This window comes from Rhamphochromis longiceps, linkage group LG9 (genome assembly GCF_057381845.1).
Source record: "Rhamphochromis longiceps isolate RC_006_pf linkage group LG9, R_longiceps_female_GT1.1, whole genome shotgun sequence".
Lineage (NCBI taxonomy): Eukaryota > Metazoa > Chordata > Actinopteri > Cichliformes > Cichlidae > Rhamphochromis > Rhamphochromis longiceps.
Genome location: NC_140565.1, coordinates 22107733 through 22123879, shown reverse-complemented (window position 1 = coordinate 22123879; position 16147 = coordinate 22107733). Strand labels below are relative to the sequence as shown.

The following is a 16147-nucleotide window of genomic DNA, read 5'->3' as shown; positions in this document are numbered from 1 at the left end:
GATCCAACGTTTATAATGGTTGATAAATGAAAATCTAAAAAATTAAGAAGAGACAGGAAAAACACCATTCCACCATGTTATCAGTGTTGAGTTGCTCGTTGACCACAAGGCAATCTGCAACTTCCGTTTTAGCAGCATGCTTGTCTGGAATGGCACAAACGCAACAACCAGTAGAGCATGAACAAATAAATAAACAACTGCAAACAAGTTTTGTTAGGAAATTCTGTTTGTTTTGTGTGTCTGAATGGAAAAAAAAAAAAAAAAAACAGTACCAAATATCGGTATCGATCCTTAAAATCCTGTATCATTCTGGCTCTAAAGCTTTAGCCCCTATGCTTCAATTGAAGTTAACTGCTTTTTCAGTGTGATCCTGTCCCATTAATTTAGGGCACAATGCTGCCAAGTAAATAAGGTGAGGGAGAAAATTAAATTAATGCAAATATATATCACATAGGTTCTTCCTGTGAAACAGTTATTTTTATTGATACATAAAAATAAAAGTCACTTTAAACAGATTCTTCTTTGACACCCTACTGCACTATAGCCATATTGCTATAGCTTATTGTGGCTAAATGTGCTTGTATTTAAAAAAAAAAAAAATAAATATATATATATATATATATATATATATATATATATATATATATATATTTTTTTTTAATATATATATACAGTAAGTACCAAAAATGATATTTTCTTACTTTAACTATGGTTTTGGTTTTCTATCATTTAAATTAGTAGTCAAATCACTAGAAGAAGCCTACGCGTCCCACCAAGATCAGGAAACATTGAACAAAATACGTAAAACAAAACTAGAATTAAATGAGATAATTGATAAAAAAACAAAATTCTTAGTACAAAGACTACGCCTACAAAATTACGAACATGGTAATAAATCCGGTCAATTTCTAGCAAACCAGCTAAAAATAAATAAATAAAAAACAACTATATGTGCTGTTCAAGATTCATCTGGGAACACATTATATGAACCGATACAAATAAACAACATTTTCAGGAATTTCTATAAAACGTTGTATTCACCACAAATAAACCCATCTAAAAAAGAAATTGATCAGTTTTTGGACAATATAACTCTTCCAAAATTATTGGACACTCAAGCAATGGCACTGGATTCACCACTGACACCAGGTGAATTCCAGGAAGCCCTGATAAGTATGCACAATAATAAGGCTCCAGGTCCAGATGGCTTTCCTGCAGAATTCTACAAAGAATTCTGGTCGATTCTAGCACCAGTTTTCTACAGAACGTTGTTGGAAATTAAAGAAAAGGGCAGACTTCCATCAAATATGAATTCTGCAAACATTAATCTCCTGCTAAAACCAGGCAAAGACCCTGTATATCCCTCAAGCTATCGTCCAATATCCCTTATAAATGTAGACCTTAAAATAATCTGCAAAGCTCTCTCAAAGAGACTGGAGAAAATAACCCCCCTCTTAATTCATCCTGACCAAACTGGTTTCATAAAAGGTAGGCACTCATCAACAAATACACGTAGATTACTTAATTTGATAGACTACTCATACAGTAAAAACCTAGAAACTACAATATTCTCTTTAGACGCAGAAAAAGCATTTGACAGAGTTAACTGGAAATTTCTATTTGCAACTTTACACAAATTTGGTTTTGGATCCTCTTTCATAACACTAGCATCCCCAGGCTTCTACCTTTCTACCTATAAAACCCGAGAGCAGTCAAATGGTGGAAGTGGAAGCTAAATTGGCTAGTCATTCATAAGTATATTGGGTCGTTACCTAGGAATTCTGGAGGGAGGGGAGTGGGGGTGAGTGATTGAGGGGGTGGGGGAGCTGCTAAAAGCGGTGAGCTTCCTTTTGTGTTTCATCTTGATGCATTCTCAATCATCCAGGGAAACAAATCTCCAAAAGTCACCAACTTGGAGTGTTTCAGTTTGCCATCTTGGGGAGAAATCAACACACATGGGTGTAGGTCCTTTGTTGCTGACATTTATTGATAAAAACAGTACAAAAAACCAACCATTTGTACACATATTTACAAATAATTCAACATTGTCAGCAATCACTCACAATCCTGGCACTGCCTCTGGTGTACGGACCTCCTCTCCAAGGAAAGAAAATGCAGAGAAGACTCACCACTCAGCAGGCCTTGGAAATGATCCTGACGGAAGTCGACCCTTGTGACTCGGATGGAGAAGACCTAGCAGTTCAGCCGGATTCGGACTCAGAGCTGTCTGATCAGTCTTCCGGTTAGTTTCATTTCATGTTATTTCCTTTTTCATTTCAAACAAGTAAGTGGATGTAGTTAGTAAGTAAGATATTTCAGACATTATTCTGATACAGAGGAGGAGATACTGGAATTATAATTAGTATCTATGCATGCATTTGTGATTTTGTTTGACCTTCCCATTTTGCTCACAATTTGAATTTGTTCACACTGCAGATGAGGAGACTGCTTCTCCACCGAAAAAGAGACCTTGTTTGGGGACTGAGACAGCGAAAGATGGCACAGTGTGGCGTGAAGAACAGGTGGGGACCTGTCTCCCTTTCACCCCAATAGAAGCGTACGCTGCAGATGGAGAGCCAACGGCTAAGGCCAGGAGAAGTATCTCGAGTCGCCTTCAGAGCTTCCTGTGTTTCGTCACTCTTGACATGCTTCGTAGCATTCAAGAATGGACTATTCAACATGCACAGCAAACGGAGCATGTTCATTGGTTCATGGACCTCCCTGAACTAATGGCATTTATTGCAATTGTGATCTTGCGGGGGGTTTGCAGGCTTCCATCGGTAAATGACTGCTGGTCAGCAAACCTGGGAAACCCACAGATAATTGGAACTATGGCACGAAACCGCTTCCAAAACATCATGCAACACCTACGCTTTGATGACAAGTCCACCCGCTGTGATCGAGCAAAGACTGACAAGTTTGCTGCAGATCGCAACAGATCGCAATGAATTCACCACTCAGGTATGTTGCAGGTCTTTTGTGGTTCTATGTTTATGTGTTTCATTGTGTGTAAAAGGGCTATGAAAATAACAATTTATCTTATTTCTTAGGTGTTTTCAACCTCTGCTGCCACGCTGACGGCGTATGCGGCCAAACGGAAGAAGACAGTCTATATTCTTAGCAGCATGCACAGCGTGGTTCACCAAACACTGTCACCCTTTACAACAAAACAAAGTGTGGCGTGGATGTGATTGACCAGATGGTTCTGGAGTACACTGTCCGCAAAGGAACACGGCGCTGGCCAGTCGCCGTGTTTTATAACATGATTGACATGGCAGCACTGAATGCACATGTGCTGTATCAAGCATGCACCGGGACGAAGGAAAGACGGGTGGACTTCCTGGTGGCGCTTGCAACAGAGTTGGCTCACTCTCATGTAGCTGCGAAGAAGGCAAGAAAAGATCAGTTGCTTCGGGCAGAACCCTCCACACCGAGCCCTGGAAAAAGAGCCACGTGTCAGGTCAAACACAAATGCAAGATAAATCAGGCCACTGTGCGATGTGTTCACTGCTACAGGTACACATGTGGTAAATGCAGACTACAGGTACCATGGCAGTGCCAGGATTGTGAGTGATTGCTGACAATGTTGAATTATTTGTAAATATGTGTACAAATGGTTGGTTTTTTGTACTGTTTTTATCAATAAATCTCAGCAACAAAGGACCTACACCCATGTGTGTTGATTTCTCCCTAAGATGGCAAACTGAAACACTCCAAGTTGGTGACTTTTGGAGATTTGTTTCCCTGGATGATTGAGAATGCATCAAGATGAAACACAAAAGGAAGCTCACCGCTTTTAGCAGCTCCCCCACCCCCTCAATCACTCACCCCCACTCCCCTCCCTCCAGAATTCCTAGGTAACGACCCAATATACATATGAATGACTCCAGCATTTGACTGACTGCTCTCCGGCTTTTAAAGGTAGAAACGCAAAATGATGACTCCGCGGGGGTCTAAGGTAGAAAACCAAAATGACTGCTCTCCGGGGGTCTAAGTGATAAACTGGTTAAAAATATTATATAATTCCCCAACAGCTTGTGTTAGAACAAATGACCAGACATCCTCCAGCTTCTGTCTCTTGAGGGGCACCAGGCAGGGATGCCCACTCTCCCCTTCACTATTTGCAATTTTTATTGAACCACTAGCAGCAGCAATTAGACAGAATTCAGTAATTAAGGGCATAAAATGCAAGAACGTGGAACATAAAATCAGCCTTTATGCGGATGATGTGTTACTCTTTCTCCAAAATTCACAAACCAATATCTCTGGGGTGATTGAATTGATAAACTCTTTTGCAAGAATATCAGATTACTCAATTAACTGGTCAAAATCTACAGTCCTACCGATTAATTGCTCCTTCCATAATTCCTCTTCTACACCACTGCAATCGGGAAATATAAAATATTTAGGTATTAATGTTTCTCCCAAGCTTGCAGATCTAACTAAATTAAACCATATCCCACTTTTAAAGAAGGTAGAAGATGATCTGGCTAGATGGAAATGTCTACCCATATCACTCATGGGAAGGGTTGCCGCTATAAAAATGATGGTCTTACCAAAAATAAATTATTTATTCTCAATGATCCCAACTAAACCGCCACAAGATTGGTTCAGATCTCTAGATTCATGTATGTCCAAATTCCTTTGGAAAAATAAACCCCCACGCATAAGCTTAAAAACACTACAAAAGACCAAGGATAAAGGAGGACTAGAACTGCCTAACTTTCAGCACTACTTCTTAGCCAACAGGCTTCAGTTTATCTCAGGATGGCTAAAACACACCCTCTTAGATGAACCTTGGCTAGATGTAGAACAAGCACTCTGCAATAATCTAGAGATCTCAGACCTACCATTTATCAGCTCAAACATCCAACGACATGAATGCTTTAAAAGCATCAACATCAGCTCTTCTCTGACAGCATGGTGGGAGTTTCTAAAATTGACGGCGTCTTCATTAATCCCATGCAAACGTACACCTATCTGGAACAACCCTGACATATTACAAAACAATAATATGATAAACTTTTCAGATTGGAGTGATAAAGGAATCAAATATTTAGAACATATACTAGAAGGAACAGAATTTATTTCATTTGACGGACTAGTTACACAATATGGGATCAACAAGAAAAGATTTTTAGAATATCAACAAATTAAATCCATAGTAAAAAAGAAATTTAAACCGGGTCAAGTTGAACTACAAACACCACCAAGTGTGGTTCAATTTCTTACTCTTAAACCCCCCAAATTACTATCCAAAATATACAGAATGCTTTCTAAAACAGATGAATCAATATCACTTCCTATTGCAAAATGGGAAGCGGATTTATCAGTTAACTTAGACCTAAACTTCTGGTCTCAGATTTGCTTAAAAACCTTTCATCTAATTAGAAATCCCAGTCTTCAATTAATTCAATACAAAATATTACATAGAGTGCACTATACAGGTCATCGGATGTTCAAGATGGGCTTTACGTCTACCAACAACTGCTCACACTGCCAAACCAATTCACCGGACAATTATATCCACGCTCTTTGGTTCTGTCCACCAGTTCAGAAGTTTTGGCGCGAGATATGTGAAGACTTATCGAAGTGTCTGAAATGTAACATTCCAACTTCCCCCTTAGTGTGTTTGTTGGGCAGCTTAGATAATGTCACTTCAGAAAAGAATATAGCCCATATGGTTTTCACTGCCCTATGCATAGCCAAGAAAACAGTCCTCATGAACTGGAAAAATAAAAATAATCTTAATTCTAACCAATATAGAAATTATCTATTAGACTACATTAGTCTTGATACAGCCTCTGCCACCACATCAGATCAATTGCTCTGGGCTCCTTTGATCAGCTCCATCACCTAGTGGGGGTGGGGGGTCATAGTTTGGTCCCGCCTTCACTGTTGTGATTGGTGTGGGGGTAGGGACAGGCTTAGGGCGTCGGGGGGTTCCCCGGAGGCATCTTCCTTGGGGGGCTCAACCCGGGGTAGCGGTCATGTCCGGTTAGGGGCTCTGTTGGCTCTCAGGTGACTGTTTCCTCGCGGCTGCGTGCAGCGGGGCTAGGGGAGGGTCTGTGCTGACGGACGTGGGTTACTGACCTGGTAGCCTGGCTGCCCCTGGGTGGGTCCGGGATGGGCGTGAGGTTCTGGGGGCGCTCCGTCTCTGGGCTGGGACCCGGACCGGGCCTCGGGGGCTTGGGTCCTGGTTGGTGTGTTGCCGGGGTTGTGGGCGGGTGGGTGCATGGGGGCCCGGCCCTGGAGCAGGGTGCCGCCGGTGCATCGAGCCACCTGGGGGGCTCTTCAACTGGTGGGGGAGATTGTCACATCTTGCAGGAGCTTTCCTCTCCTCAGGAGCTCCCTCTGCAGGAGGGGGAGATACAGGAGAGGTGGAGGAAGATCTCAGCCTGGGTGTTTATTGTCTTATGTAGTCTGGAAGATGAGTGGATGGTGGGGTGGGTGCAGTTTTCTCTGTGGTGGGGTTGGGTGGACTGTCCCGGGCTCTGTGGGGCCGGGCGGCGCTGCTGCACTGGGTCCCGGTCTGGATGGGCCTGGGCCCCCTTTCCCTGGCGGGTCGCGGAGTGTGGGGGTGCCTACTGGGGTCAGCGGAGGAGCTGGCCCCAGGGAGGGGTCACTTGCCCCTCCCTTCCTTCCCTCCCCATCTCCAGCTGCCTCCCTCTTCCTGCTCCACCACAACCACCCACACATGCAGGGCCTTGGAGTAGGGGTATGTCACCAGGGTGCAGAGGAGGCTACCCCCCCCCTCTGTCCCCTTCTGGCTGCCTCTGCCTCAATTTTATCCCACAACTTAGACATTCACATTACTCACACTCTCATTACACATACATATAGGATCTTGGGGGTGGGCACGATACACGGAGTCCAAAGTACCATCAGGGTGTACACCCCACCCCTGGCATCGTTGCCCACCTCTCAATTTTAAATACACATAGACATTGAGGGCTAGCAGGAGGGACCATGCGCTTACCTGCTGCTCTCTGGCAGGTAGCTCCAAGCCCTCCTGGGTTTTAAATGCACCTTAAAACACACATGCATCAACACTACAATGAGCGGGTGGAGGGAGGTTTGGAGTCTTCTCTCACCCCCATTCTCTGCGACCTGCTGGAGCAGGGGGGCTAGGAGGAGGAGTTGGCCGTCCGACTGCGGTCTGGAGTGTGGAGCCTTCCTGCTGCTGCAGAGTCGGGGCGGTCTGCCTCCCCCCACCGCAGGGAAAAGGGAAACCCCACCTGGGTCTGGGTGCAGTTCCCCCCTCCAGGGGCGGGGGCACCTAGACCCAGTTTGTAGAGTACGCTTGGGGAGTGTGATCGTGTGTACAGCGTCTTTTTATGTCTGTCTCCACGTTGGTTGAGTGTGGAGTAAGTGCATATGAGAGCATGAGGGTGGGAATGGTTGTTTGTATCTGTGTGTGCCTGTATGTCTGTGTCTATATGTCAGGTTGGGTGTCAGGCGCCACCTCTCTGGGGACATCTCAGGCCCTCCAAGGTTTGGAGGCCTATCTCCCTCTACCACCACTTCCCCTGCCAGTGGCGGACTCCCTCAGACATCGGTGCGTTGGTGGTTCTTTGTGTCCGGGGGTGGGCGTCCAGGTACACACCGGCTCACTCCTTGGCGGCCGCTTATCGGGGCCTGGAGCCTGGGGCTCGCTCGGGCCACTTCGGAGGTGGGGTGCCCCCGGCCTCTCGGCCTGGGGCTCGGTCACTCAGGTGCAGCTGGCTGCCGGCGGAGCTCACGGGCGCGTCACTGCAACTCCCCCTGGCTTCTGCTCCGCGGCTGCTGAGTGAGCCCTCATCTAGGACTCTCCTCAGCTCTTTCCGGGACAGTGGCGCAGCTGCCCCTCTGTTGGTCTTCCTTGGTCTCTTGTGTTCTGGGGGCCTCTGGATGTCTGGAGTTTTGATCTCCTCCACACCTGCTTCATGCCCTGGAGGACGGGGCTGTGGCCCCCCCCACACCCTCTAGCAGATTATTACATGAAGGAACCTTTTAAAAAACAAAAAACAAGCGCGTCCATGCTCACAGGTGTACACACGGGTGATCACACCCACAAACTACACCCTTTTTGGCTCCTACCTCAAAGCACACTGTGTTCTGTTGATCTTATGTGCTGCACAATAATGTTTAACATTTAGTATTTACTGTCATATTCCCATATATCATTGTGATGTTGTTTATTCTATTACTCTTGTTCTCTTCTGCTTGCTTTCTTTTTTCTTTCTCAGCAGGTGACCCAGGTGATTAATATATGCATTTTTTTTTCTCTGCCCGTTCTGTTGGTTTTTGTCTTTTGCCCTTCTCCCCCGTCCCTCTTCTCAGCTGTTTCTCTTTCCCTCTTTCTTTCTCCCCTTCTTTCCCCCAGTCAAGTCTGTCCCGTATTCAGTAAGTGAAAATAAAATAAACAATAAAAGGTGAATCAAATGGACCATTACGGCAAGGCTGGGATGGTCAGTTTGGTAAAGTAAATCCGTTGGGCATCTTTCTTTGCCTTTAGACAACAATTCTGAGGGCAAAAGAGCCAAACGGGACAGGCAAAAAAAAAAAAAAAAAAAATTAATAGTTTAAGGACCTTCTAATTAAATATGCATTTGAAGCCAGGCGGGGTTTAGCTTAGCATAGCTTAGCTTACCTTTATCTTAGCTTAGCATAAAGCCTTCAATCAAGGAGGAAACACTCTGTTCTTAACTAAGTTACAGCAAAGAACAAAATGATCTAATCTTCCTCTACTCCCCTACATTTTGAGTTCCAGCCAAAACTATGAGTAATTTAAGTTTTTGTTTACTGATATCAGCCTCATGGCCAAGCACATCTGAAACCACGCTATCAATTTGCACAGCAAATTCAGAAATGTGATCCTTAAGGGAACTTAAAGTTAAAGTCTGAATGTGGCTGCCGCTTTCTCCACTTCGGTAGTTTTAGAAAACACTGGATTACACTGCCAGACCACTCTGACATAATTACTACCTACAGGTGATGGAAGAAACCAAAATGATTCAACACTCCCAGGGGTGACACAGTAGCATATGAGAAGCAGTGTGGGAGGGCCACCAACAGTGAATAAGGTCATGTATCATTCAGTGGTCAGATTAAATTCCAGACACATGACTGGTTTCAGGTGACAGCCCAACTGTGTGTGACCTCTCTTTTATTATTGTTATTATTATTTAAGTGGCTATCGTCATGTATTAACAAAATAAGAGTACATTTTTATTCATTACTTTAAATCTCTGAGTCCTGCAGTATAAGCATATTTTAATGGAATTATAAAAGTTGAGTTGCGGCTCACCAATTTGCCCAGCTGCTGTGACGGTACTTCAGAAAAATGCTTGCATACTGACTCAGCAAACATCACACAGGGATGTGAAGTTTGATGAGCTTAAATGGTCTTTTTTTTAAAGGATATGGCATTGTATAAATGGCTGCAATTAATGTTATTGTAGACATTTTTAAGAGGTAGGATTTGTAGGATTATCATGTCAGTGCTAATTTTAACAAACGTAAGCATATAAAAAGTGATGATTTAAAGTAAATACAATCTAACTTTTTAGACTATGTTTAACTTTTGCACTTAGGCTGTCTTTGCACTTAGCCTCATTCCTCTGTTCTATGGCCTGCCGTCGACATTGATTCGTTGCCATGGTTCTTCTGTTTTGTCGGATGAACATTTCTTTTCCATTTCAACCTCCCACTGGCATTTCTAAGCTTTTTGCTTTTTTGTTTTCTCCTCTCCTCTTTTTTCTTCCATCAGTCTTTACAGGCCATGCTCTCCTCCCTTCACTCTGAGCTTGACATTCAGAGGTATTTGATGAAAATCCAATTGCCCCACAGAGTTAGTCAGCCTTTTATCTTATCTGCATCATACTGCAGTGTTGTCAGAGTGTGTGTTTGTGTGACCATGTTCGCACACTCGCTAACATCTGCTTTGTGACCATGTTCCTAAAGCCAAGTGCCCCCTTGTCTATCAGTGTCTGCCCTGTCTATCAGTCTATCAGTGTCTGCCCTGTCTGTCAGCCAGCCTTGGCTGTCAGGTTAAACTACATCTGTCAACTGCACTTATCTTAATATGCTTACTGGTACATTCTTTCTTTGCCCTTGCGAGTATGAGTGTGAGATAATGGCAGCATGTGCAGGCTGGCTTGTTCAAGATAACCCATAGGACCTGGCCTGGTAGTCTTGTGCCTTCATCTGCTATGGCTTTACATCACCATTTTTGTTGCCAGAAAGGGGAGCAATTTCATAAAGAGCCCAGTGTTCAGAGTTTTCCCCTTGAGGTGGAGCTCACCTTACCTTACCGCACAATAGCTCAGTGGGCTCAGGAGTCAGGTCACAGATCTTCTTATTGTATCCCTAGCTCGAGGATGCCACGCCATGCAGATATGATTACAGAGAAGTGAACTGATCTTCATGTTTTGATCACACAAGTCCTGATGTTTAATCAGTGGTTACTAGAAATTTCTCTTTCTGGAACAACATTTTAGGAATCTCTTTGAACTCTTTTAGGGTGTTGGTACTTTTAGTAACCATGCATACCTGTGGGTGTGTATTTAATAGCAGCAGAAGATCCTGTAGTGCGTGTATTAACACTTTGTTGCACATTTGCATGAGTAGACTCATAGTTTTTTGTGTGTTGCTGCAGTCAAAGTCACCATTAAAGATTTATTTTTCTCGCTTTGCAAAGAATGCGTGTGACTCACAGCACACCTGACATTGTCAGGAAGTGTTATTTCTGCTCCACTAAATGCATGATAACACAAAGAAGTTTCTTATACTGTGGAAAAAAAAATTTTTTTTTGTTGTGTCCTTGAGAGAATGTAATACTAAAGCATGTAAAGTATCATCTTGTGTACACTTGTGTACAGGGTATTGCTCTTACGGTGTTGTTTCCATGTGCTCCCATTTCAGAGCAGAAGCCCAAAGCACGGCGCCAGCACCCAGCACAGTATCGGCGACCAGGTCGACCACCTGTCCTTAGCCTCCCTGGAATCATTGGACACCATGTCTGAGGCTGAAGCGCCCACAACCTTCACCCGTGGCAGCCGGGTTCGTGCCAGCCTGCCTGTTGTGCGATCGGCCAATCAGACAAAGGACCGCTCACTAGGTATGCTGGATGTTATATTAGTTTTTGGGTTCATGGCAGTTCTGTTAGTTTGAGAAAATTCAGTTGACAATCTTGTAATGCTCTATTTCAAAATCCCCAAATAAATTTGCTATAAGGAAGTTCCTGTATCTGCCCTGTTAAAGACTCACAGCATTAACTAGCATTAGTAATGTTTGACACGTTCTTTTAGCATAACCTTGGCATAACTCTTTGTAATAGCTCCTAACCACAGTATGATGTCATTGTTTCACTAAAAGTCCAAATCTGTTCCTCTCACTCCATCCGTCTGCTAGTCTCCACCCTTCCTCCTTTCTCAACCTGAGCGCACAGTTTTGTTTTAATTAGTATTCATTTCTTCTGTAGTGAAAGATAGGAGAAAAGCATCCACAGTGTGCCATCGTGGTATTGACAGGATTAGAAACGGGTCGTCTTATCAACGTGCACGGTGCTACATTTGCATACATATGCAGCAAAGGCTCAGAGCTGTGCAGAATTAGGTGGCTGTGTTTGGCTGAGAGGGATGCAAAGTCTTAGAAAACTCTCCAAACAAAGTGTAGCGTCAGCGCAGCCTACAACTCGGCGAGGCGTCTGCCACGGGATAATAGGCAAGCATCTGAGAGACTTTTGACCAAAGTGAAAATGAATGAAACTGCAGGGTGTCGTATTCCTTTCCCGTGCCAGTAGTGCCTCTTGCTTTGTCTGAAAAGTTTTTCTACACATGTACGTACACATGTCCCATCATTCTCTGTCCTTCTATCAAAAACATCAAGACAGAGTGTTAAGACAGTGGGGGGTTATGGTGTGAGGAAAAAGGGGAGGAGAAAAAAAGGGGGGAGGTGGGGGGCACCACTTCACAACACTGTCCCTCCCACCACTGCCTCTCACACACATGCACACACACAAACAGACAGGCACATGCTTCGCTTGGTCCCAGCAGACATTTGGGACTTTTGAGTATCTTTTTGGTGTAGTAGCTTCTGGCTTTTTGAGAGCATCTTAACAGCGAGCAGAAAAACAGGGATTCCTTAAAACCTCAAACGTGAGTATCAAATTCATCCTTAAGTGTGGCATCAAGTGTATTGAATTTCTTCATTTTGCGGGTGCATTATAGTCGTCTGCCTTTTCGCTGCATTTCAATCGCTGCGATGAGCATATATTTCTAGACTTTATTTGTTTTAGACTTTTGTGTCTTACTGGAGAGATGTGGAAAAACTGTGCCCATTTGGTCAGAAAAACCCACTAGCTATTTGTTTCCAGTCCTCAGTGAAACCAGGTGCTCAGGAATGCAGCTGTTAAAACTGAGCTATTCAACTTTGTCATAGCAAATAAGAGTACAGAGGTGTGCACGATGCAATCTCAATCAATGGTGCTTTGTCATCAAATTCTTTCGCCCTAGTTGCGAACATCTGGATGAAAACTACACGGCCGTTAACGTAACAGCTCTCAGGGGAAAGATGAATTTATTCTGCAAATGGGCACTTTGTTAAGTTTTTCCAACACAGGAACCCAGACAGACCAGAGAGAGAAAGCAACGGATAGACTCAGCAATTTTATTTCCTGGATTTGCCCTCTCTCTCTCTCTCACTCTCTGTCTCACTCTGTCTCGTGGTGCATGTAGGATCTTGTATAATATTTCACCAACATCTGGTAGCTTTTACTGGCTAGCTCCTTTTATGGGGTTACACCAAGTAAAACCAAACCCTCCTCTCCTTAAAGCAAGTTATTTCCAGTGCACAAATGCACAAGTGACAATTTTGCCTCTGCAGCTAATGAAATGTGACATTTTGGATGATTTCTTATGAAATATGAGCAAAACAACAACACGAGCTGATTGAACTGCTTTGATCATTTCATTACGTTCTATTGTTGCCACTGATTGCCTGTGAAGATCAGCACAAAGCCGTTTGAGGTAATGAATCGCAGATTGAAAATAGAAATGTTTTTTTTCTGTCTCCCCCCCCCCCCCCAGCACTGTTTATACAACTGCTCTGTAGGCGTGGCCATAAATTTTGTTCAAGAGCCATCTGTTTTTCTAAAGCACAGTACAAATGCCACACCCAGGGTTCAGAGGTTCAAGCTTTGGTCTGTTTGATGCACAACTTGTACTGATCCACCCCTAGTTTTGTCCTCTCTTCCTGACCCCACCCCCAAGCTCACTGCCTGTACCAAATAATTTATCCTGTGCAAGTGATAAGCAAAAGATTCAGCGCAGTGCATTACAAATATTTAGCAAAAGCCTGCACACAACATGATTACATTCATGCACTTTTGTTTTTGATGCTTTCCAAGCCACAGTTCAACTGAGAATAAATGCTGAAGCCCAATTCAGACTCTCTTATCCGTTCGGGACTGTGCAGGAGTTGATCCAAATTGCACCAAAACAAAAAAAAGAAGAAAAAAAACACCGGGAACTTTTGAAAATTTGAGTCCGGCCAGTAATCTGCACTGAGCGGCCATGACCAGACGTGTCACATGGGCCCTTGCCAACTCTTTTTACAAGGCTGGAATTATGCTGTTAGATGTTTTATTTTATTTTATTTTTTTCACCATTGAAGGGTTTTTAAACCAACCCAAACTTCTACAAGCGTCCCTTTTTGTTTAACCACCACAGTTTTGGCATTGTTTACTGCACTAACATGAAATAACATAAGCCCAATGATTTTACTGCAATATATTGAGCATTCTTGCACAGTCAGTACTCTATACAGTAGCTCAACAGTAAAAGCAGACCACTGGTTTGTAATTGGAATAACACCGACACAATTTCAGTGAACTGCGTGAAATGTTCTATTTGTCTTGACAGATTAACACTGCGTGCAGGGCTGAAATTCTTCAGGCCTTTAGAAAACATATGGGAGTGAAACAATGCGTCACTGCTAATGCAAGTTATGGAATTCAAATAGGACTGTCTTAGTCACGGGAAACATTTGAAAGGACTAATCACCAAGTCTCCCTGCTTCCTGCCTTTAGGTGTACTGTACCTGCAGTACGGAGACGAGACCAAACAGATTCGCATGCCCAATGAGATCACCAGCATTGACACAATCAGAGCTCTCTTTGTCAGTGCCTTCCCGCAGCAGCTCAACATGAAGATGTTGGAGTCACCCAGTGTTGCTGTGTACGTCAAAGACGACATGAGGAACGTGTATTACGAACTTGCTGATGTCAGGTAAAGATGCACTGTGTTTGCATGTGATAAACATGGTAACAGAAACGGATCGGGAGCATGTATTTGCCATCGCATACTGTGTTTATTATTTCCTTAGGTCGATCTGATATTGTCGTGTTGGTGTTGCTCTTGGATCGATATAACTAATGTTGCAAGTGACCAATCACACGTGATGTCAAAGTTTTATGACATAGAAACAGCATCACACAACACACCAAACCATAACCCCTTAACCATAACCGTAACTATAGTCCCGTAACCCTAACCCAAACCACGACACATCCTAACCCTCAAACCTAACCCTGACCCTAACCGCCCCCTTTTTGGATGTTTTTCCTGAGTGGACATCGGCAGTTTTCTTCCCCAAGTCACAAAGCTATGACATCATAACAATGTGATTGGTCAGATGCAATGTTGATCCTGTACAAACATCATTATGGAACAATGTGAGGATATCGGATAGACCTATTTCCATTTACCCACTGTGAACACTTTCCATCCTCTTCCTTCTTCAGCTCTCCCTGAACAGGAAATGTCACTGGTCAGGAAATGGGCTCACTTCCACTTTCCTTCAATGTTAAAGAGAAAGTTTAAAAAAAAAAGAGCATTAACTGTAAACAAACTAAGGTTTACTTTTAGCTGACTTTGATACCTTTCCTGGTGGTTGTTGCCAGTCTTAATGAAAAAATTTGACTTTGCAAATCTTTAAGAAATATTTGCTTTTTTTTTTAAAAGCTCTCATTGCTTCATTTATAAACATACATACCAGTACTATCCTACTTTGATATTCACCTGCATGTCTTATCAGTAATACAGCAGATTCTGTCTTCTGAGAAAGCAGGCAGCCATTTGTTGTAGTTGTTTTTCAGAAGGAAAGGCTTTACTCTTGAAGGCATACGAACTTTGCCCTTTGCCTGCAGAGCTCCTGCTCAAGTGCAATGTGTACTTTGTGAGTAATATTTTATCAGGGCTGTAAAAAAAATTGTCTCGTCATAGCTTAAGGGCTGTACGGGCGACCATAATGCCATAGTTAAATTGAGCCCAGGACATGAAACAGCAGGTGTGCTCTCAGTTCATGTAGCAAGATAGTATTAGTTAATATTTTTATGGATTTTGAATATTTAGAGAGAATGTCAGGTAATAGCGAACAGTCAGAGCCTCTGTCGGGGTATGTGCCCTTGGTGGGGCTGTTGCAGAGAACCCGACTGAGGCAGGATCGGCCGCTGTCTGATGGCGATATCTGGGCTAAATTCTTACCACTGAGCACCTCTTCCTCCTACAGGAACATCACAGACCACTCCTGCCTGAAGGTTTACCACAAAGATCCAGCACAGGCATTCAACCATGGACCCCGACCTACCAATGGCGATGTCAGGGTGAGTACTTTACTGTCCACAGCACAGCAGTGAAATTGTCTCATTAAAAGCGGCAGCTGAGTAGAGAAAAGATTTGCTGCAGATAGAATAGCGAGCCCGGTCTCCGGTTTCTCACATCTTGTATGCAGTAAAGGGAAGGAATGTCCCCCTGCCTCTTGTTAATCTCTTCAGAGGGGGTCTTGTATTGTTCTCCCAGGGGCCTGCGTTTGGCCGTCCTCTACACGCTCTGGTGCGACTTGTTTAAGGGACAATTGGACTCAGCTCTCAGGACTATTTCCTCTCTGAATTCTTCCTCCCAATATCTGCTCTAATCTCTTTTCTTTTATTCTGATTCTATCTTGTTTATTTCCTGCTGATGTAACAAACTAAAACCCCCAAAGAGCCTTTTTTTTCGTCTACTGTTCCTCCTCAGATCCGCTCCTCTAATCTGCCCTGACCAGTCATCTGTCCTCGCTTTGTCCGTCTGCCAGTTACAGTTAGCATTTTGGCACAATTGCTTTG

At 43.6% G+C, this 16147-nt stretch overlaps 1 protein-coding gene across 19 annotated transcripts in view; it reads left to right on the top strand.

The window, feature by feature from the left end:
- Positions 1–16147, top strand: part of kiaa1217 (KIAA1217 ortholog) — a 142092-nt gene that overhangs the window by 103756 nt on the left and 22189 nt on the right. For 14 of the 19 annotated variants that reach the window (XM_085418864.1, XM_085418867.1, XM_085418856.1 and 11 more), the window contains exons 3-6: positions 9752–9832; positions 10906–11101; positions 14072–14270; positions 15553–15646. In XM_085418864.1, coding sequence (XP_085274990.1) covers positions 9752–9832; positions 10906–11101; positions 14072–14270; positions 15553–15646 — 570 coding nt within the window. Of the gene's footprint in view, positions 1–9751; positions 9833–10905; positions 11102–11990; positions 12141–14071; positions 14271–15552; positions 15647–16147 lie in introns of those variants that run through there. The other 5 variants (XM_085418858.1, XM_085418857.1, XM_085418870.1 and 2 more) reach the window with 2 other exon arrangements.